The 26,285-nt window shown below is 43.7% G+C and overlaps 1 protein-coding gene across 1 annotated transcript in view; it reads right to left on the minus strand.

The window, feature by feature from the left end:
- fam189a1 (family with sequence similarity 189 member A1) overlaps nucleotides 1-26,285 on the minus strand; it is a 146,708-nt gene that overhangs the window by 61,531 nt on the left and 58,892 nt on the right. Inside the window, exon 2 of the mRNA XM_029721706.1 lies at nucleotides 25,340-25,396. Within this exon, the coding sequence (XP_029577566.1) occupies nucleotides 25,340-25,396 (57 nt within the window). The remainder of the gene's footprint in view (nucleotides 1-25,339; nucleotides 25,397-26,285) is intronic.

Genomic DNA, 26,285 nt, shown 5'->3' on the forward strand with positions numbered 1-26,285 from the left:
GTGGAGGTGAAGGTGGCTGTGGGGGAGATGAGTGGTGGGTGTGTTAATATCCTGACATGACTCTCCAACCCCTGAGAGAGCAGAGCAGTGGAGCAAGGAGAATCCCCTCAGATCACAGATGAGACACGCATGGAGCTCTGCTGGTCTCTGTCTCCTGAAAGGTTAATGAATGCAACAGTAAAGACGACAGATGGAAAAGGCCATTCTGTAATTTCAGGCCGGGGCTCCTATGTTTTCTTTAGGTCTTCTCCATATACACCCTACAGATGTAGGACCTTAATTTGAGCCAGGTTGCTACAGTAGGAAAATAATCCTGCAGCGACAGGAAATGTGAATTATTATGTGGATTGTAATTAATGGAGATATTTGTGCGGGTTGATACGTTTTTCGTAAGGCAAAATCAAGTCTGAAATCTCAAAGTGGAAATTACAAACTTCAGAAGCCTTTTTAAATCTCAAATACACTACAGTTTTACATTTCCTGCATTACAGTAAAGTTCTCCTGCAACAGGGTGATCAAATTAACTTCACTCTTAAAAAAGGGTTATGTTGTGTATTGATATTCCAGTTTTGTCCCTTTAGGGCACCTGTAACCCCCCCTTGCTTACCTACGTTAAAAACGCTTGGAATGTTCTTCCTGTGAAACGCATTAAACAATGCCCACGTTAATTTCTACTCCCGTCCTTATATTAGTTGTATAAGTAATACAGTGTGCTATACAACAAAACTGGCGACGAGTAAGAAACGTTCTCACGTTTGTACTCATCATCTTCGGCAGAGAGTACGACGGCAGAGAGTACCGACTGATCTAGTTCCTCACCGCAGGTCGATGTTCTGAGTTAAATTCGGGGGTTTTTTCGCTGTAGAAAGACGCAAACAAAACGTGGTACTAGCCAATCGAGGGATGCTAGCTAACCTTTGATGTCACGGCAACGAGAGCCTCGAGGGACAGGAAGAGTTTCGCTGCGGGAGAAAGTGAAGTCATCGTGAGTTAAAAGAAAGGGGGGAAAAAGGGGGTCTGGGTGTAAGGGACCGTCTGAAAAGTGTGATTTAGAAAAATAAACCGAAAATGTCTGCATTGATTGGAAATATAGGAACATTTGAATCCTACAGACGAAGAACCATATGTGACAATTTTTCCATTTTAAGATAATCAGTTATTTTTATATTATTCATTGTGTGTACCACATTAGGTGTTTTATGGTTGACAAATAATTCACCATACTCATATCTTCCAACAACAATTGATATTTTTTTGTTATTTCAAAAAATACTTTTTTTATTGCCGTTTTAATTTTTAGAATGTGGAAGAACAGTATATCTCCAGTGATGATTTCAGTTTGTGGAAGAACAGTATATGTGACATTTTGCATGACACTTGTAAGATGTCCTTTTTTAATACCTGATATGATGTTTTAAGTACTTTCAAGTACAGATGCCCTTCATGTAAATAACTTAAATGCAATATGTAGTTAATTCATTTAATGGAGGTTCATTTAAAGGTGGTCTATCAACTTTAGCACCGATGACTTTTCTTAAAAGTTGAGTCATGAAATCTTAGTCTCATTTAAAATGAAGCCCTCAATGTGAACATACCATAGAATAACTACAAAAATAGAATACAATTAAATTAATTCAATCAAAAGAAGTACAACTTCTACATATCAAATATGGATCAATGTGATGTGCCAATATGCATGTCCATTATGCAGGTCCCTAAGGTCAATATTACAAAACGTTCAGAAAACCATTCTCTTTGCGTTTAACACTATGATCAGCAATTAAGTTTTGAATTGCGTTAAACCCATGCTAAAGGCAAGAAATGTCCTTCTGTACTGAGGTGACAGCAGTAAATAAGTATTAACTGCTTAGAGTTGATGCTAAATGTGATGACAGAGATGTATATTGTAATGAATTAAAAAAAGGGAATCAATAGGATATTTTATTGTTAGAACAACATGTTGCATGTTGATGGGATGTTAGTAAACTATTCTCTGTGCAATACCTGTGACTTTTAACCACCTCACTGAAGTGATCTGTAGTCCAGCTGGTCGCTTGAGGACAGAATCTGGGAGGTGACTGAAGTCTTCACATTGCATCCTCATCACCTTGAATGGTTTTGCTGGTTGTGCTTGTTGTTTCTCGTATGGGACAGTGTAGAAACTGTTGAACAGATGCAGCTTGCACTCATCAGTCAACTTTCCACAATCCTTTCTGCACGTCGTGGAACACGCTCTTCCCTGCAGGATACAGTGTAACGTTACATATAACTAGCTAGCTACTGTAGCCATGTCGAATCATCCGGTGGATGGACAAAAAGTAGCTAGCTATGTTTCTTCTATAATCTAGCAATAACATTTGTAACGATAATGTATAAGTTAGTAGCCAACGAACTTTAGCTAATATATTTTCTCTATAGTTACAAATTAGACAACCCAGAACATACATGTTAGTTACTGTACTCTATAGCTAGCTAGCTTGATTGTTTGATATACGGTTCTTCCACATACCTCTTTTGGACAGCTTTTCCCAGTTTTTTCTTGACCCTTACGACTTGTATAGGGTTTTCCCACATCCCGTAAGATCTTCCTTTGCCTGTCTTTCCATTCTTTTAGTTTTGTTTTACGTTTCTTTCCCACAATTTGCCGATTTTCATCAGCAACAGAAAAGTTGTGTGCTTGTCCGTCCATTCTGAGTGGTGCACAGAAACGGTTATTCCACGAGAGCCTATCTTTAAATTTAAAATTATTGTTAATTAGCGCGTGGAAAGCTTGTGAAACCGGTTCACTATAGAAAAAGAGTGTCCAATAATGATTTTTCATGTATATCTCGTTTAAAAAAAAAATGTCACATATACGGTTCTTCGTCTGTAGGATTCATTTGATGAATCTGTGTAACAATGGAGTTCTTACACAGAACGTTTTGAGTACTTTGTGTTGGCAAATGGCATTAAAGCAGAAGTCGTGCCAACATTTTTGACTGTTATGGGAGGAAAAAACATTCAATCTACTGTGCAGCCTAGTAACGCCTGAAAAACCTGGTGATAAATCATATGATGAAATTGTGGCTACCTTAAAAGGACATTATTCTCCCAAACCACTGATAATCGCAGAGAGATTCCGGTTTCATAAGAGAAATCAAGAGGAGGAGGAATCAATCTCACAGTTTGTGGCTGTATTGAAACAGTTATCTGAACACTGTGAATTTGGGCGATCAATGAGTGACACTATACGTGATAGGTTAGTGTGTGGCATGCGCAGCGAGGCAATTCAGAAATGCCTTTTGACTGAGAGTAACTTAACATTGCAGAGAGTAATAGAAGCGAGTACATCAATGGAAATGGCACTTTGGTCGACGCACAACAGGTAAGTGCATCGACCAAAGTGCATAAGGTGTCTACGTGGTTAAAAAACAAGACAGGAGGTGGCAAGCCATGCTATCGCTGTGGGAAACCAGGTCACCAAGCAGAGGAGTGTTGGTGCAGACTTAGACTGCAGAAGTTGTGGAAAAAAGGGTCACATCGAACGTGCATGTAAAAACTAAAAGACACAATCAAACAAAAGTACTGAACAAAGGAAAAGAAACTTCAGGAAGTACAAAAAGAAAGTGCATAAAATGGAGCACACAGAGGATGACCAAAGTGATACCCTGTCTGAAGGGGAAGAATCTTTGCATGTTATGTCAATTTCAGACAATGGATACGGCTACTGGGTGACATCGCTACTGGATGGAAACGCAGTACGGATGCAAGTGGACACTGGAGCAGCCATATCTTTGCTGTCTGAGGCTGTATACAAGGAGAAACTACATCACCTCACACTACAGCCCACAAAGATGACGCTGAAAACATACACCGGTGAGATTGTTCCAGTGACAGGAAGCGTGATTGTTACAGTGGAGCTCAACAAACAGAAGGTAAAGCTACCACTCTACATTGTGAAAGACAACCATCCAGCATTGCTAGGACGCACATGGCTGGAAAAGATCAAACTAAACTGGCAGGAAATTCACATGGTTGCAAAAGAGGACACAAACCTACAAGGGATATTGAGGAAACACGCGGATGTGTTCAAAGGAGACCTTGGCAGTATGAAGGACATAACAGTTAAACTGACCGTGAAACCAGACAGCAAACCAAAATGCTTCAAAGCTAGACCCGTCCCATACGCCATAAAACCAAAAGTTGAAATTGAGCTAAACAGACTAGTGGAGAGTGGAGTATTGGATCCAGTGAATGTTAGTGAATGGGCTACACCCGTTGTTCCAGTCATAAAAAAAGATGGATCACTCAGACTCTGTCACCATTAACCCAGTCTTGACTGCTGGAAAATATCCACTACCCCTCATTGACGACCTCTTTTCTGGTTTAGCTGGAGGACAAAAATTCATTAAGATAGGCCTGACATAAGTCTATCTACAGATGCATGTGGACCAAGAGTCACAAGAACTGTTGACCATAGTGACTCACAAAGGACTGTACAGGTACCGGAGGCTTCCTTTAGGAATCACTTCAGCTCTGGCCTTGTTTCAGAGAGCTATGGACCAGATACTGAGCGGGCTCACTGGGGTCCAATGTTACCTCGATGATCTACTCATCACCGGCAAAGACGAGCAGGAGCACCTGAGAAACCTGAACGCTACACTACAGAGATTGGAGGAGTACGGTCTGAGGGTCCGGAAGGACAAATGTGAGTTTTTCCGGCCCTCTGTTGAGTACCTGGGCCACATCATCGACAGTTCGGGGCTCCACAAGGCGCCATCGAAGGTGAAGGCTGTTGTGGAAGCTCCATTCCCCCAGAACGTGAGTCAGCTGAGATCATTCTTAGGACTACTGACATACTACGCAAAGTTTGTGCCAAACCTAGCTAACATGTTAAAGCCACTGCATGCACTTTTGAACAAAACCAAACAGTGGAAGTGGACAGACAGATGTGAGGAGGCATTCAAGAAAGCGAAAACAGCCTTAGCTCAGTCAGAGGCCCTAACCCACTTCAACCCCAACTTGCCATTACAGTTGGCATGTGATGCATCGCCTTATGGCGTTGGTGCGGTTGTCTCACACATCATGCTATCAGGTGAAGAAAGGCCAATTGCTTTCGCATCACAGACCTTAAGTAAAGCCGAGAGCAATTATGCACAGATAGAGCGTGAAGCACTCGCCATTGTGTTTGGAGTTAAGAAATTTCATCAGTTTCTGTTTGGACGACGATTCACACTGCTGACGGACCATAGACCCCTCACCTCCATCTTTGGTCCCCACACCGGCATTCTGTCGCTTGCAGCCAGCCGCATGCAGCGATGGGCGTTATTGTTATTTGCTCACCAGTACGATATCAAGTACAGAAGGTCTGAGCAGCACTGCAATGCAGACGGCCTCTCAAGGCTTCCCTTACCTGTCGCACACACTGAGCACTCCCAGGCTGAAATCTTCTACTTCAAGGAATGGACGAACGCCCCAGTTACATCTGTCCAAGTGAAAAAGTTCACCCACACTGATCCAGTGATGTCTGAGGTCGTGGACATTGTCACTCGTGGAAAAGGAGAGATGTCGGACAGCCTACAACCTTACCTAGTGAGGAGAAACGAGCTCACAGTTCAGTTTAGATGCTTGCTATGGGGTTTTCGAGTCATCATACCGCCACCACTGAGAAGGCAGGTGCTTGAAGAACTCCATTCAGGGCACTGTGGCATGGTGCAAATGAAGGAGATTGCACGCAGCTACTTTTGGTGGCCAGGTCTGGACGCAGCTATCGAAGACAAGGTCAAGTCATGTTCTGCATGTCAAAAGATGAGGAACATGCCTCAGCTAGTGCCACTACACCCATGGGACTTCCCAGAGGAGCCTTGGCAGCGAGTTCACATAGACTATGCAGGCCCACTGGAGGATCGTATGTTCTTAGTCGTAGTTGACGCAGACCGCAAATGGCCTGAGGTCACAGTGATGAAGAGCACCTCAGCGGAGAGAACCATCGAAGAGCTACGGTCAATCTTCAGTCGCTTCGGCTTGCCAACGCAACTCGTTAGTGATAATAGCCCCCAACTGGTGTCTGAAGAGTTCCGGTCATTCATGGAAGCAAATGGAATTCAGCACATCAAGTCAGCGCCGTATCACCCTGCAACGAACGGCCTCGCTGAAAGGTTTGTCCAAACGATGAAGCAAGCTTTAAAATCATCACAAGGGAACGGCTCCCTCAATAGGCATCTAAACACCTTCCTGTTAACCTACAGAAACACTCCCCACGCTACAACCAAAGTGGCACCCGCGTCAGCCATGATGAAAAGACAGCTTCGCACGCAACTCGACCTCCTGAGACCTCCAAAGACGAAACAGGTTGTACAGACACAACAGAGAGCACAGGTGGAGAGACGGAGCAAAGCAAAAGACAGAAGCTTCATAGCTGGAGAGAGAGTTCTTGCTCGGAACTACTGCAAAGGTCCAAAGTGGATACCATCCACAGTAGTTGCACAAACAGGGCCTGTGTCCTACACAGTTCACACACCGGAAAACATCATCTGGAGGAGACACGTGGATCAACTGTTGCCAGGAACCAACCTCAGAGAGGACTCATGTCAAGTGACAAACCAAGATCAGCTACTGGAGACCTACCATGACTACGAGCTATCACCTGAACATCCACTGCAGCAACCTACAAATGTGGAAAGTGCTCCAGACTCACCTGAACCAGCCAGAGTGGATACTCAGGGTACTGTTGCACCCCAGTCTGGGCATACACCATCACCACTCAGACTCAGAGATAATGTGACTGTAGACTCACCTGTACGTCGTCATTGCCCTGCAAGAGAAAGACGACCCCTTGACAGGTTGACTATTTAGTTCAGACTAACCTCCGACATTGGGGCAGAATACACCGCAGAGTTAAGTCTGGGGACTGAGGCAGTCTACCCTCTATCCCTAGTTTAGAAAGGGTTATTCTGAAATATTATATTAAAAAGAAAACAATTGGCAAAACAGTTAATATTTACTTTTTCCTTATGAGTCATCAAAGGTAAAGGGGGAGGAATATGTTGTGTATTGATATTCTAGTTTTGTCCCTTTAGGGCACCTGTAACCCCCACTTGCTTACCTACGTTAAAAACGCTTGGAATGTTCTTCCTGTGAAACGCATTAAACAATGCCCACGTTAATTTCTACTCCCGTCTCATGTCCTGTCCTTATATTAGTTGTATAAGTAATACAGTGTGCTATACAACAGGTTCTTTAGCTGTCCCCATAGGAGAACACTGTTTGGTTCCAGGAAGAACTCTATTTGGTTCCATGAACATAGGACACACATAGATTTATCATTAACGAGTTAAATAATTCAATAAAGCAACATACAGTAAGCATCCAGGCAATTGAATAATTAATGTACTCATATCTCATATCCTGAATAAATGTATGGAGTTCTGCAATTGATGCAAAGCTGGTTTGAAAGGACTTTCATTTTCAGTCCTTTGCAAAACCAACAGCCACTTGAGACATCAAGTAGCAGCCAGTATGTTTGTGCTGATAAGTCAAAAACGAGCTGCTATCTTCCACTGGAGAGTAACATTATAATCCATCACAGTCAACAGAGAAAAACACTGTCTGCATCTCTCTACAGCAACAGTCAAAACATGTCAGATTCACATCAGTATCAGTATTGATGAGAGGAGCTAAGCCAGGGTCTCCCAAACTCGGTCCTCGGGACCCCAAGGAGTGCACATTATGGTTTTTGCACTAGCACTACACAGCACTACTAATCATCAAGCTTTGAATCAGCTGTGTAGTGTTAGGGCAAAAACCAAAATGTGCACCCCTTGGAGTCCCGAGGACCAAGTTTGTGAAACGCTGAGCTAACCTAACATGTAGTAATGGGAACAGACTGAAGAAGAAACGGCATTGAACAGTTTCTATAAAATATTCTCACATATAGAAACCTGTCTATTGATTGCAGTCTGTGAGTAGCCTACAAGCATCTCTACATACTCTCAATCTCAGTGAGCAACTCACTGCTTCCAACGCACAGCATCTTTTTAGATCAATTAATATTGGTCCAACTGCTAGCAAAATATTATATAAGCACAGTTTGGTTGAATTTAACATTTACAGCCCAGCATTTTAAGTGGGCCTCGGCCGCTCCTATTCCACTCACACACCCAGAGAATATTACGGCTGTGTGGAGAGACGAACCAAGGCGCAGCGTGCTCTGAGTTCCACATCTTTATTTTTTGTGAAACTTACAAAACAGAAATAAACAACAAACCGTACCATAAGCAGTGCAGCATGCACTAACTCAAAATAAGATCCCACAAAGACCAGTGAGGAAATGGCTGCCTAAATATGATCCCCAATCAGAGACAACGATAAACAGCTGCCTCTGATTGGGAATCATACCAGGCCAACATAGACATAAAACAACCTAGATAACCTACCCTAGTCACACCCTGACCTAAACAACATAGAGAATAAAAGGCTCTCTATGGTCAGGGCGTGACAGAGAGAGCCATGCACAGCAGCTATTTATTATTACTTATACAGCAATAAAAACAAATATTTCATTTTCATTGTTGAATTATTTATGCTCCTCTAATACCTTATACAATATGGCTCTTTGGTTCAGTAGCCAGACCACCCACAGATGTCACAGAGATGCCAGGGCTGAGAGTGTCCAGGTTCGCATATTAGTCACATGCCACTTTCTACTAGAGAGAGGGAGAGATGAGGCTACTGGACAGAGTATAAACTTACCTTTAAATCCCACAAAGACCATGCTAGTGTTATAGCACCCAGAGAGAAAAAGCTGAATCTTTCTTAGGCATTTAAGACTCTTTAGGCTCACATGTTGACCACACCGCTCGCATGCGCGAGTGTTGAATTGTATGTGTACATTTATTTTGCAATCATTGCACCCACACTGCTCGCGCGCGGCAACGAGCATCTGTGTTGACAAGCGCTAAAATAGAAGTCAGTTCTATTTGTGATGCTGAACACGTGCAAGTCCTGCCTCTCCCATCTCCTCATTGGTTTATAGAAGCAAATACACACGTGCCATCTCCTCATTGGTTATACCCACGTGGGGGATTGAAAGATGAACTGAGGTCGGTCGTGGTAATACACCTTATTATGAAAGTTAGATGCCAATCGCCATATAAAGTCCAAAGAAGAAAACGCCTGGAAGGAGGAGTGATGATTAGAAACGATTCGGTTGACCGTTTTATGTGTGGATTAATTGTCGGAGTAGAGGACCTTGTGCATTTCAGGTAAAGTAACAACTCAACATTTATATCCCGGGACAAATTAGCTAACAACAGCAAGCTAGCTAAATAGCACAAATTAGCTAGCAACTGCAAGCTAGCTAGCTAAATTGCAGTAAATGTTTAATGCTTTTCGACCTGTCCCCAAATTAATAGAATTGGTTCAGAGTTTGTTTTGATATTTCAACCTGCGTGTCGTGATCGCGTTTGGTGTGGGAGGACAAGTCAATTTGCGCACGATGGCGCACGATGGCGCACGCGAACGCATGGTGTCAGATGAAGAGAAATTCAGGTGTGCTCATTTCATCTCTCCCTATTCATTTATAGCCAGAAGAAGCAGGACAAAAAAGTGGCAAAGAGATCTCAAATTGTATTTTTTCTTTCAACCATGTGACACTTCTCCTGGTCACATCCTTAACAGAAAGCTTTCATGTTACCCAGTGGTGGTGTGCCCATCCCTCTACCCCCACCCAATCTTTGGGTGGGCAGAGAGATGAAGGGGAAGATGATCGAACAGTGGGTAGAGTGGAGCTGCTTTTGGGATGTTTGTCCAATTCCCAGAGTGCATTAATATGGCCGCCTCACCTTACTTCCCACCCCCCATGGGACTCTGATTAATCCACTCTCCTGGTCCACCACAATCCCAGCCCTCCCAGCCGCCTGCAGCCCCCCACCCCACCTGCCCCCATGGAAGGGAGAAGAAGAGGTGGAGAGTCCTCATCATTCATCTACCTCCATCTACCTATGACAGCTTACTACTGACGAACACTTCCATATTGTCCCATGATCATATTAAAGCAGCCCAATCAGTCAGCGGATCATCAATATGGAGCCTGTGTGTGAGCGGAACAGAGCAGTCTGTACGCATTCCTAGGTACTGCAGAGTGGAGAGGTGGTGGAGTTAGTATTCAGAGGACAGCAGCACCGGCCTCTCTAGACAGACCAGGCTAGCGGAGCGTAAAGAACACAGGCTCTGTGTGCGACTCATCAGGCCTGGCTGATCCCCTGTCATGGGTCATTACTAGGTGAGGCATCCTTGTCTCCCCCCTTTGTCTCCCCTGCCCCTCTGCGACAGGCCACTGGGCAGTGGGCAAGGCCACATCTAACACTACCTCCAGCCTTCCCTAGAGTACCATCACACACTGACTGACTCCAACACTAGCTTCAGGCCTCTCTACTGTTACAGAATAACACAGCTCTAGCCTCATTCCTGTTGGCTGTTCCATAAACAAGTATCACATTAATATTAACATTGTGGGAGAGGTGAGCATTCCAGCTACACTGCCATTGTTATGAAGGAGTAGTAATGGGATTATCTCTGCCTATGCCTTGTACAGTGAGAGCTGATCGATCTAGCTGCTGTACCATAGAGGTGATGTGACAAAGAGGCTGAGTCTAAATAGCCTGTCTAGGTATACTGTAGGGCGTGGTTAGCGTCAGGCGTGGTTAGGGTCATTCCATGTTGATATACACTGAGTGTACAAAACAGGGACACCTGCTCTTTCCGTGACATAGACTGACCAGGTGAATCCAGGTGAAAGCTATGATCCCTTATTGATGTCACTTGTCAGATGAAGGGGAGGAGACGGGTTAAATAAGGATTTCTAAGCCTTGAGACATTTGAGACATGGATTGTGTATGTGTGCCATTCAGAGAGTAAATGGGCAAGACAAAAGATTGAAGTGCCTTTGAACGGGGTATGTCAGTAGGTGCCAGGCACACCGGTTTGTGTTTGTCAAGAACTGCAACGCTGCTGTTTTTTTCACGCTCAATAGTTTCCCATGTGTATCAAGAATGGTCCACCACCCAAAGGACATCCAGCCAACTTGACACAACTGTGGGTAGCATTGGAGTTAACATTGGCCAGCATCCCTGTGGAATGTTTACGACACCTTGTAGAGTCCCTGCCCCGATGAATTGAGGCTGTTCTGAGAGGAAAAGGGTGTGCAACTGAACATTAGTTAAGAGAGTCTTTCATGGTCGTGCCATGAGAACTCCCGTCCAATCCAATAGTCTACACAGGCCTATTGATGTTGTGCTGTTCCCAGCTATATGGTTGCATATTGCATCCTGTCTCGATTGAAATGTTGTTCACGAAAGTTCAATCAGGAAGGCTGGTCTGCATGCTCATTTAACATCATCAAGCAGCACAACATCATTCACTGTTTCCTACTATACAGGCACAGAGGGAATGAATACAAATGTATCATCATAAACATAGCGTCTGGTTCTTATCCTCTTCCTATTAGCCATGTGTGGAATGTCATTCACCTATTTACCTTTAGCCTACAAGCACGGCACAATAATGCTTGCTGTTGAACCTATGGGCTCACTCTTGCAATTATCACTTTCCTTGGGATGTATTTATACGTCAACTTACGCATGTTCTCTCGCTTGCTGTTTTTCAGCAACAGTCTTGGACGACCATCCACCTCCCCACCACCACAAGCTATAGTGCCTTCAGAAAGTATTCACACCTCTTGACTTTTTCCCCATTTTGTTGTGTTACAAAGTGGTTTTAAAATGGATTTAATTGTTTAAAAAAATCGATCTACACAAAATTCTCTGTAATGTCAAAGTGGAAGAAAATTGAGATTTTTTTTAATGGAAAAATAAAACACTAATATATCTTGATTAGATAAGTATTCAAGCCCCCCAGTCAATGCATGTTAGAATCACCTTTTTGGCATCGATAACAGCTGTGAGTCTTTCTGGCTAAGTCTCTATGAGCTTTGCACATTTGGATTGTACAATATTTGCCTATTATTCCTTAAATTATTCAAGATCTGTCAAGTTGGTTGTTGAACATTGCTAGACAGCCATTTCAAGTCTTGCTATACATTTTCAGGTAGACTTAAATCAAAGCTGTTTAGAAATCTATGTTATTCAATTATTGCACCCACACTGCTCGCGCGGGTCAACGAGTGTCTGCGATGCCAAGGGCTAAAATAGAACTCCTTTCTATTTCTGACGCAGATCGCACTGCAAGTCCTGCCTCTCCCATCTCCTCATTGGTTTATAGAAGCAGGTACCCACGTGCCATCTCCTTATTGGTTATACCCACGTGGGTGATAGAAAGATGAAATGTTATGCCGGTTGTCGTGGTAATACAATGAAAGTGTAGATGCCAATCACCATATAAGTTCAAAGATGAAAAAGCCTGGAAAGAGGAGAGATGACTAGAAATGATTCGGTTGGCCGTTTTATGTGTGGATTAATTGTCGGAGTAGAGGACCTTGTGCATTTCAGGTAAAATAACAACTCAATGTTTATATCCCAGGACAAATTAGCTAGCAACAGCAAGCTAGCTAAATAGGACAAATTAGCTAGCAAGTGCAAGCTAACTAGCTAAACTGCCATACATGTTTAATGCTTTCCGACCTGTCCCCAAATTAATGTCATTGGTTCAGAGTTTGTTTTGATATTTTAACCTGCCTGTCGTGATCGCATTTGGTGTAGGGGGACAAAATACATTTATGCACGATGGAGCATGCGCACAGCCGGTTTGGGTTCCGTGTAAGCCAGTCAGGAACATTCAATGTCATCTTTGTAAGCAACTCCAGTGTATATTTGGCCTTGTGTTTTAGGTAATTGTCCTGCTGAAAGGTGAATTTGTCTCCCAGTGTCTGAACAGACAGAACCAAGTTTTCCACTAGGATTCTGCCTGTGCTTAGCTCTATTCTGTTTATTTTTATCCCCCCAAAAATCCCTAGTCCTTGCCAATGACAAGCATACCCATAACATGACGCAGCCACAACCATGGTTGAAAATATGAAGGGTGGTACTCAGTGATGTGTTGTGTTGGATTTGCGTTGGATTTGTATTCAGGACAAACAGTTCATTTCTTTGCCACATGTATTACTTTAGTGCTAAAAGGATGCATGTTTTTGAATATTTGTGTTCTGTACAGACTTCCATCTTTACCTATCATCAGCATCCTCAGAGATGAGGCCATACCCTAAACTATTTAATAATATTCCATATTACATTCTGGCTCTGTTGTTCATTCAGTTAAGCCCGTCCTTGATTGAACTGGCATGTCTCAAACACCCCAAGTCTAAATCCTTCCTATCCTCCTCCAAGCACCACTAACACTAATTACAGCACACAGCAGACATTACACCACTAACACTAATTACAGCACACTGCAGGCACCACACCACTAACACTAATTACAGCAGACATTACACCACTAACACTAATTACAGCACACTGCAGACACCACACCACTAACACTAATTACAGCACACTGCAGACACCACACCACTAACACTAATTACAGCACACAGCAGACATTACACCACTAACATTAATTACAGCACACTGCAGACACCACATCACTAACACTAATTACAGCACACTGCAGGCACCACACCACTAACACTAATTACAGCAGACATTACACCACTAACACTAATTACAGCACACTGCAGACACCACACCACTAACACTAATTACAGCACACTGCAGACACCACACCACTAACACTAATTACAGCACACTGCAGACACCACACCACTAACACTAATTACAGTACACTGCAGGCACCACACCACTAACACTAATTACAGTACACTGCAGGCACCACACCACTAACACTAATTACAGAACACTGCAGGCACCACACCACTAACACTAATTACAGCACACTGCAGACACCACATCACTAACACTAATTACAGCACACTGCAGGCACCACACACTACTAACACTAATTACAGCACACTGCAGACACCACACCACTAACACTAATTACAGCACACTGCAGGCACCACACCACTAACACTAATTACAGCACACTGCAGGCACCACACCACTAACACTAATTAGAGCACACTGCAGGCACCACACCACTAACACTAATTACAGCACACTGCAGACACCACACACCACTAACACTAATTACAGCACACTGCAGACACCACACACCACTAACACTAATTACAGCGCACTGCAGACACCACATCACTAACACTAATTACAGCACACTGCAGACACCACACCACTAACACTAATTACAGCACACTGCAGACACCACATCACTAACACTAATTACAGCACACTGCAGACACCACATCACTAACACTAATTACAGCACACTGCAGACACCACATCACTAACACTAATTACAGCACACTGCAGACACCACATCACTAACACTAATTACAGCACACTGCAGGCACCACACACCACTAACACTAATAACAGAACACTGCAGGCACCACACACCACTAACACTAATTACAGCACACTACAGACATCACACACCACTAACACTAATTACAGCACACTGCAGGCACCACACCACTAACACTAATTACAGCACACTGCAGACACCACTCATCACCAACACTAATTACAGCACACTGCAGGCACCACACCACTAACACTAATTACAGTACACTGCAGGCACCACACACCACTAACACTAATTACAGCACACTGCAGACACCACACCACTAACACTAATTACAGCACACTGCAGACACCACTCATCACCAACACTAATTACAGCACACTGCAGGCACCACACCACTAACACTAATTACAGCACACTGCAGGCACCACACCACTAACACTAATTACAGCACACTGCAGGCACCACACACCACTAACACTAATTACAGCACACTGCACACACCACTAACACTAATTACAGCACACTGCAGACACCACTCATCACCAACACTAATTACAGCACACTGCAGACACCACTCATCACCAACACTAATTACAGCACACTGCAGGCACCACACCACTAACACTAATTACAGCACACTGCAGGCACCACACCACTAACACTAATTACAGCACACTGCAGGCACCACACCGCTAACACTAATTACAGCACACTGCAGGCACCACACCACTAACACTAATTACAGCACACTGCAGACACCACATCACTAACACTAATTACAGTACACTGCAGGCACCACACCACTAACACTAATTACAGTACACTGCAGGCACCACACCACTAACACTAATTACAGCAGACATTACACCACTAACACTAATTACAGCACACTGCAGACACCACACCACTAACACTAATTACAGCACACTGCAGACACCACACCACTAACACTAATTACAGCACACTGCAGACACCACACCACTAACACTAATTACAGTACACTGCAGGCACCACACCACTAACACTAATTACAGTACACTGCAGGCACCACACCACTAACACTAATTACAGAACACTGCAGGCACCACACCACTAACACTAATTACAGCACACTGCAGACACCACATCACTAACACTAATTACAGCACACTGCAGGCACCACACACTACTAACACTAATTACAGCACACTGCAGACACCACACCACTAACACTAATTACAGCACACTGCAGGCACCACACCACTAACACTAATTACAGCACACTGCAGGCACCACACCACTAACACTAATTAGAGCACACTGCAGGCACCACACCACTAACACTAATTACAGCACACTGCAGACACCACACACCACTAACACTAATTACAGCACACTGCAGACACCACACACCACTAACACTAATTACAGCGCACTGCAGACACCACATCACTAACACTAATTACAGCACACTGCAGACACCACACCACTAACACTAATTACAGCACACTGCAGACACCACATCACTAACACTAATTACAGCACACTGCAGACACCACATCACTAACACTAATTACAGCACACTGCAGACACCACATCACTAACACTAATTACAGCACACTGCAGGCACCACACACCACTAACACTAATAACAGCACACTGCAGGCACCACACACCACTAACACTAATTACAGCACACTACAGACATCACACACCACTAACACTAATTACAGCACACTGCAGGCACCACACCACTAACACTAATTACAGCACACTGCAGACACCACTCATCACCAACACTAATTACAGCACACTGCAGGCACCACACCACTAACACTAATTACAGTACACTGCAGGCACCACACACCACTAACACTAATTACAGCACACTGCAGACACCACACCACTAACACTAATTACAGCACACTGCAGACACCACTCATCACCAACACTAATTACAGCACACTGCAGGCACCACACCACTAACACTAATTACAGCACACTGCAGGCACCACACCACTAACACTAATTAGAGCACACTGCAGGCACCACACCACTAACACTAATTACAGCACACTGCAGACACCACACACCACTAACACTAATTACAGCACACTGCAGACACCACACACCACTAACACTAATTACAGCGCACTGCAGACACCACATCACTAACACTAATTACAGCACACTGCAGACACCACACCACTAACACTAATTACAGCACACTGCAGACACCACATCACTAACACTAATTACAGCACACTGCAGACACCACATCACTAACACTAATTACAGCACACTGCAGACACCACATCACTAACACTAATTACAGCACACTGCAGGCACCACACACCACTAACACTAATAACAGCACACTGCAGGCACCACACACCACTAACACTAATTACAGCACACTACAGACATCACACACCACTAACACTAATTACAGCACACTGCAGGCACCACACCACTAACACTAATTACAGCACACTGCAGACACCACTCATCACCAACACTAATTACAGCACACTGCAGGCACCACACCACTAACACTAATTACAGTACACTGCAGGCACCACACACCACTAACACTAATTACAGCACACTGCAGACACCACACCACTAACACTAATTACAGCACACTGCAGACACCACTCATCACCAACACTAATTACAGCACACTGCAGGCACCACACCACTAACACTAATTACAGCACACTGCAGGCACCACACCACTAACACTAATTACAGCACACTGCAGGCACCACACACCACTAACACTAATTACAGCACACTGCACACACCACTAACACTAATTACAGCACACTGCAGACACCACTCATCACCAACACTAATTACAGCACACTGCAGACACCACTCATCACCAACACTAATTACAGCACACTGCAGGCACCACACCACTAACACTAATTACAGCACACTGCAGGCACCACACCACTAACACTAATTACAGCACACTGCAGGCACCACACCGCTAACACTAATTACAGCACACTGCAGGCACCACACCACTAACACTAATTACAGCACACTGCAGACACCACATCACTAACACTAATTACAGTACACTGCAGGCACCACACCACTAACACTAATTACAGCACACTGCAGGCACCACACCACTAATTACTGCACACTGCAGACACCACACCACTAACACTAATTACAGCACACTGCAGGCACCACACACCACTAACACTAATTACAGCACACTGCAGGCACCACACCACTAACACTAATTACAGCACACTGCAGACACCACACCACTAACACTAATTACAGCACACTGCAGGCACCACACACCACTAACACTAATTACAGCAGACATTACACCACTAACATTAATTACAGCACACTGCAGACACCACTCATCACCAACACTAATTACAGCACACTGCAGGCACCACACCACTAACACTAATTACAGCAGACATTACACCACTAACACTAATTACAGCACACTGCAGACACCACACCACTAACACTAATTACAGCACACTGCAGACACCACACCACTAACACTAATTACAGTACACTGCAGACACCACACCAATAACACTAATTACAGTACACTGCAGACACCACACCACTAACACTAATTACAGAACACTGCAGGCACCACACCACTAACACTAATTACAGCACACTGCAGACACCACATCACTAACACTAATTACAGCACACTGCAGGCACCACACCACTAACACTAATTAGAGCACACTGCAGGCACCACACCACTAACACTAATTACAGCACACTGCAGACACCACACACCACTAACACTAATTACAGCACACTGCAGACACCACACACCACTAACACTAATTACAGCGCACTGCAGACACCACATCACTAACACTAATTACAGCACACTGCAGACACCACACCACTAACACTAATTACAGCACACTGCAGACACCACACAACTAACACTAATTACAGCACACTGCAGACACCACATCACTAACACTAATTACAGCACACTGCAGACACCACATCACTAACACTAATTACAGCACACTGCAGACACCACATCACTAACACTAATTACAGCACACTGCAGGCACCACACACCACTAACACTAATTACAGCACACTGCAGGCACCACACACCACTAACACTAATTACAGCACACTGCAGGCACCACACACCACTAACACTAATTACAGCACACTGCAGACACCACACCACTAACACTAATTACAGCACACTGCAGACACCACTCATCACCAACACTAATTACAGCACACTGCAGGCACCACACCACTAACACTAATTACAGCACACTGCAGACACCACTCATCACCAACACTAATTACAGCACACTGCAGGCACCACACCACTAACACTAATTACAGCACACTGCAGGCACCACACCACTAACACTAATTACAGCCCACTGCAGGCACCACACCACTAACACTAATTACAGCACACTGCAGACACCACACCACTAACACTAATTACAGCACACTGCAGACACCACATCACTAACACTAATTACAGCACACTGCAGGCACCACACACCACTAACACTAATTACAGCACACTGCAGACACCACACCACTAACACTAATTACAGCACACTGCAGGCACCACACACCACTAACACTAATTACAGCACACTGCAGACACCACACCACTAACAATAATTACAGCACACTGCAGACACCACTCATCACCAACACTAATTACAGTACACTGCAGACACCACACCACTAACACTAATTACAGCACACTGCAGGCACCACACCACTAACACTAATTACAGCACACTGCAGGCACCACACCACTAACACTAATTACAGCACACTGCAGGCACCACACCACTAACACTAATTACAGCACACTGCAGACACCACACCACTAACACTAATTACAGCACACTGCAGGCACCACACCACTAACACTAATTACAGCACACTGCAGGCACCACACCACTAACACTAATTACAGCACACTGCAGGCACCACACCACTAACACTAATTACAGCACACTGCAGGCACCACACCACTAACACTAATTACAGCACACTGCAGGCACCACATCACTAACACTAATTACAGCACACTGCAGACACCACATCACTAACACTAATTACAGCACACTGCAGACACCACACACTACTAACACTCATTACAGCACACTGCAGACACCACACCACTAACACTAATTACAGCACACTGCAGACACCACACCACTAACACTAATTACAGCACACTGCAGACACCACACCACTAACACTAATTACAGCACACTGCAGGCACCACACACCACTAACACTAATTACAGCACACTGCAGGCACCACACACCACTAACACTAATTACAGCACACTGCAGACACCACACCACTAATTACAGCACACTGCAGACACCACATCACTAACACTAATTACAGCACACTGCAGGCACCACACCACTAACACTAATTATAGTACACTGCAGGCACCACACACCACTAACACTAATTACAGCACACTGCAGACACCACACCACTAACACTAATTACAGCACACTGCAGGCACCACACCACTAATTACAGCACACTGCAGGCACCACACCACTAACACCAATTACAGCACACTGCAGACACCACATCACTAACACTAATTACAGCACACTGCAGACACCACACACTACTAACACTAATTACAGCACACTGCAGACACCACACACTACTAACACTAATTACAGCACACTGCAGACACCACACCACTAACACTAATTACAGCACACTGCAGGCACCACACCACTAACACTAATTACAGCACACTGCAGGCACCACTCATCACCAACACTAATTACAGTACACTGCAGACACCACACCACTAACACTAATTACAGCACACTGCAGGCACCACACCACTAACACTAATTACAGCACACTGCAGGCACCACACCACTAACACTAATTACAGCACACTGCAGGCACCACACCACTAACACTAATTACAGCACACTGCAGGCACCACACCACTAACACTAATTACAGCACACTGCAGGCACCACACCACTAACACTAATTACAGCACACTGCAGGCACCACACCACTAACACTAATTACAGCACACTGCAGGCACCACATCACTAACACTAATTACAGTACACTGCAGGCACCACACCACTAACACTAATTACAGCACACTGCAGACACCACACCACTAACACTAATTACAGCACACTGCAGACACCACATCACTAACACTAATTACAGCACACTGCAGACACCACATCACTAACACTAATTACAGCACACTGCAGACACCACATCATTAACACTAATTACAGCACACTGCAGACACCACATCACTAACACTAATTACAGCACACTCCAGGCACTACACACCACTAACACTAATTACAGCACACTGCAGACACCACACCACTAACACTAATTACAGTACACTGCAGGCACCACACCACTAACACTAATTACAGCACACAGCAGACACCACATCACTAACACTAATTACAGCACACTGCAGACACCACATCACTAACACTAATTACAGCACACTGCAGACACCACACCACTAACACTAATTACAGCACACTGCAGACACCACATCACTAACACTAATTACAGAACACTGCAGACACCACATCACTAACACTAATTACAGCACACTGCAAACACCACATCACTAACACAAATTACAGCACACTGCAGACACCACACCACTAACACTAATTACAGCACACTGCAGACACCACACCACTAACACTAATTACAGCACACTGCAGACACCACACACCACTAACACTAATTACAGCACACTGCAGACACCACATCACTAACACTAATTACAGCACACTGCAGACACCACACCACTAACACTAATTACAGTACACGGCAGACACCACACACATCACTAACACTAATTACAGCACACGGCAGACACCACACACATCACTAACACTAATTACAGCACACTGCAGACACCACATCATTAACACTAATTACAGCACACTGCAGACACCACATCATTAACACTAATTACAGCACACTGCAGACACCACATCACTAACACTAATTACAGCACACTGCAGGCACCACACACCACTAACACTAATTACAGCACACTGCAGACACCACATCACTAACACTAATTACAGCACACTGCAGACACCACATCACTAACAAGAATTACAGCACACTGCAGGCACCACATCACTAACATGAATTACAGCACACTGCAGACACCACATCACTAACACTAATTACAGCACACTGCAGACACCACATCACTAACACTAATTACAGCACACTGCAGACACCACACACCACTAACACTAATTACAGCACACTGCAGACACCACACACCACTAACACTAATTACAGTACACTGCAGACACCACACACCACTAACACTAATTACAGTACACTGCAGACACCACTAACACTAATTACAGCACACTGCAGACACCACACCACTAACACTAATTACAGCACACTGCAGACACCACACACCACTAACACTAATTACAGGACACTGCAGACACCACACCACTAACACTAATTACAGTACACTGCAGACACCACTAACACTAATTACAGCACACTGCAGACACCACACCACTAACACTAATTACAGCACACTGCAGACACCACACCACTAACACTAATTACAGCACACTGCAGACACCACACCACTAACACTAATTACAGCACACTGCAGGCACCACACACCACTAACACTAATTACAGCACACTGCAGGCACCACACCACTAACACTAATTACAGCACACTGCAGACACCACATCACTAACATGAATTACAGCACACTGCAGGCACCACATCACTAACAGCACACTGACTGACTGGCTCCACGCATGTCCTCATTGCACCACTACCACCAACATACAGCCCACTGAGTGGATGGATCCTCACACGTCCACAAGCAAAGAGACACATCAGAAATTCAGGCAGCATTCTCAAGCCATGCTGCTATTATATATGAAACCAATGCTTGGCAGCACATTGCAGACTCAATGCATACATTTTACATCCCATTCACAGGCTGCCCACCAGACTAGGAGCTACTGTAAATCCACAATGAGCAGAGGCTCTGAACACAGGTTTGAATGTAGTCTAACATGACAGGCTATTAGATCCCCCTCTTAGGCTAATCTCAGAGAGTCTGATAGTGATTTCTGTCATAAGCCTTCTGGAAAGAGAAATTCATTACACAGCTGAGCAACTCTGAGAAAACATTGTATGGTGATTGTGTCTAACATGGCAAAAATGTAAAATTAGAGAATTATACACATGAGGAGCATAACAGTGAGAGGGAGAGGTTCTCTTCTCTCTGTCCTGAGGAGAATGGTGATGATAGTGAGTACTGAGTAGGAGTGACACTGGCCCTTGGTTCATTGCATACTACAGTGGCTTGCGAAAGTATTCACCCCCTTGGCATTTTTCCTACTTTGTTGCCTTACAACTTGGAATTAAAATTGAGTTTTGGGGGGGTTGTATAATTTGATTTACACATGTCTACCACTTTGAAGATGCAAAATATTTATTGTGAAACAAACAAGAAATAAGACAAAAGAACTGAAAACTCGAGCATGCATAACTATTCCCCCCCCCCCCCCCCAAAGTCAATACTATGTGGAGACACGTTTTGCAGCAATTACAGCTGCAAGTCTCTTGGGGTATGTCTCTATAAGCTGGCACATCTAGCCACTGGGATTTTTGCCCATTCTTCAACGCAAAACTGCTCCAGCTCCTTCAAGTTGGATGGGTTCCACTGGCGTACAGCAATCTTTAAGTCATTACACAGATTCTCAATTGGATTGAGGTCTGTGCTTTGACTAGGCCATTCCAAGACATTTAAATGTGTCCCATTAAACCATTTGAGTGTTGCTTTAGCAGTATGCTTAGGGCCATTGTCCTGCTGGAAGGTGAACCTCCGTCCCAGTCTCAAATCTCTGGAAAACTGAAACAGGTTTCCCTCAAGAATTTCCCTGTATTTAGTGCCATCCATCATTCCTTAAATTCTGACCATTTTCCCAGTCCCTGCTGATGAAAAACATCCCCACAGCATGATGCTGCCACCACCATGCTTCACTGTGGGGATGATGTTCTCGGGTTGATGTGAGGTGTTGGGTTTGCACTAGAAATAGCGTTATCCTTGATGGACAAAAAGCTCAAGTTTAGTCTCATCTGACCAGAGTACCTTCTTCCATATGTTTGGGGAGTCTCCTACATGCCTTTTGGTGAACACTAAATGTGTTTGCTTATTTTTTTTTTTAAGCAAAGGCTTTTTTCTGGCCACTCTTCTGTAAAGCCCAGCTCTGTGGAGTGCACGGCTTAAAGTGGTCCTATGGACAGATACTCCAATCTCCAATGTGGAGCTTTGCAGCTCCTTCAGGGTTATCTTTGGTCTCTTTGTTGCCTCTCGGATTAATGCCCTCCTTGCCTGGTCTGTGATTTTGGGTGGGCGGCCCTCTCTTGGCAGGTTTGTTGTGGTGCCATATTCTTCCATGTTTTAATAATGGATTTAATGGTGCTCTGTGGGATGTTCAAAGTTTCTGTCTGATATTTTTTTATAACCCAACCCTGATCTGTACTTCGCCACAACTCTGTCCCTGACCTGTTTGGACAGCTCCTTGGTCTTCATGGTGCCGCTCACAGATCACTGCACCTGTACATAGCCCATCTGTAAACAGTCCATCTATCTACCTCATCCCCATACTGTATTTATTTATTTATTTATTTATTTATCTTGCTCCTTTGCACCCAGTATCTCTACTTGCACATTCATCTTCTGCACATCTACCATTCCCGTGTTTAATTGCATTATTGTAATTACTTTGCCACCATGGCCTATTTATTGCCTTAACACCCTTATCTTACCTCATTTGCACTCACTGTATATAGACTTTTTGTTTTAATTTTTCTACTGTATTATTGACTGTATGTTTTGTTTATTCCATGTGTAACTCTGTTGTTGTATGTGTCGAATTGCTTTGCTTTATCTTGGCCAGGTACTTATGAGGAATTAAAACTCATTGTAAAGATGCCTGAGCACAAACATATCTGTCATTTCTGTGCTGCTGAAGCATTTCAGCCCATTTTGATTCCTGACACCGTGGGCGACTGTACTGACAACACAGTGGAAAGATTGTCCCTATTACAGAACTAAAAGCAATATAAATGTCAAACAGTTCCTAGTTTAGTGTAGTCTGACAATTTCCAGGTCAGTAGTTGAGCTGAGAGTATCCTTTCTCAAAGGCATTGGAATTGTGATCTATTTAACAGTATTTTATCCCAGCTAGCACAAATCCAGGCCTTCTCACAGTAGAGGGTCACACAAAAAAAGAAAAAGTACCCAATTGTCATACTTGAGTAAAAGTAAAGATAACTTAATAGAAATTGACTCAAGTAAAAGTGAAAGTCACCTAGTAAAATCCTACTTGAGTAAAAGTAAAAAAAGTGTTTGGTTTTAAATATACTTAAGTAGCAAAAGTACATGTAATTGCTAAAATATACAAGTATCAAAAGTAAAAGTATAAATCATTTCAAATTCCTTATATTAAGCAAACCAGACGGTGTGATTTTCTTGTTTTTTTAATTTACGGAGAGCCAGGGGCACACTCCAACACTCAGACATAATTTACAAACAAAGCATTTGTGTTTAGTGAGTCCACCAGATCAGATGCAGTAGGGATGACCAGGGATTTTCTCTTTAAGTAAGTGAATTAGTCCATTTTCCTGTCCTGCTAAGCATTCAAAATGTAACGAGTACTTTTGGGTGTCAGGGAAAACGTATGTATTATTTTCTTTAGGAATGTAGTGGTGTAAAAGTAAAAGCTAACAAAAATATAAATAGTAAAGTAAAGTACAGATACCCCCAAAAACTACTTAAGTAGTACTTCAAAGTATTTTTACTTAAGTACTTTACACCACTGAAAACTAGTTGCCCTGGAGAGGGCTTGCCAAATATCACTCACCACCAGAGAGAGAGGCCTCTTCCATGACACCACTCCTATCAGTCCAGACAGCAGCACCTGAAAGAGGACAACACTATAGGTCAGCGAAAGGGAAGAAAACGCAGTACAATAGTTAGGATAACCAACATGGTCATGAACAGTCCCCGCATGTGAGAGGAAGGGGAAAGACAGACATGGGTACTAGGTTTTTCCGTATGGTTCACTGTGGTGTGATCTTGGATTGTGATCATATCTCCTTGGTGTGAGCTGACACATCACAGTATCACAGTAAAAAAAAAATAATTCATATCTGGTGTTCTATTAGCCTCCAGCATTCTGTTTCTCTACATTCTCTCTCCTGCACCCTCCTTCACCCACCATTAACCAACAACACTCCCCCACCCACCTAGCTTCTCTCTCTCTCCCCCTCTCCATCACCTCTCTTTTACACACTAGCCTCTCTCTGAATCCCTGAGTTCAGCTGGAAAGACATCAAACCTACAGGCAGCCTTTCACTAACAAGGGCAAACCAATCCCCTCTATTGTTATAGCCATCTTGACTTGTTTACGTCTTTGGCTGATACTCAAAAAGATAAAAAATACTGAAAACACACTGAAGCAGACGGTGAGTGACGATGCGCACTGGAGAGCGCCCACTCCAATGCTGTCCCCTCATTTCACACAAACACAGATTGCAAATGCTAATGTTTGTTTATGTTGCTAACTTCTTCAGGCATATTCTTGTTGTTAAAACCCTTCTAACATGCATTGCAGTTGTTACATAAAAATCACACATGAGTAAAACATTTGACATTGTTTATTATTAGTTTAAAGTTACTTTGTATCGCTGACCTGAACTGCTTTGGGAAGCGTGACATCTGCATATTCAATAATTAGAGTTTTCTATGTTGAGGGGTATTTTCCTAATATCGTTATTCTTTGAATGTTTATGTCTTAATATTTGTGA

The sequence above is a fragment of the Salmo trutta genome, chromosome 29 (genome assembly GCF_901001165.1).
Source record: "Salmo trutta chromosome 29, fSalTru1.1, whole genome shotgun sequence".
NCBI lineage: Eukaryota > Metazoa > Chordata > Actinopteri > Salmoniformes > Salmonidae > Salmo > Salmo trutta.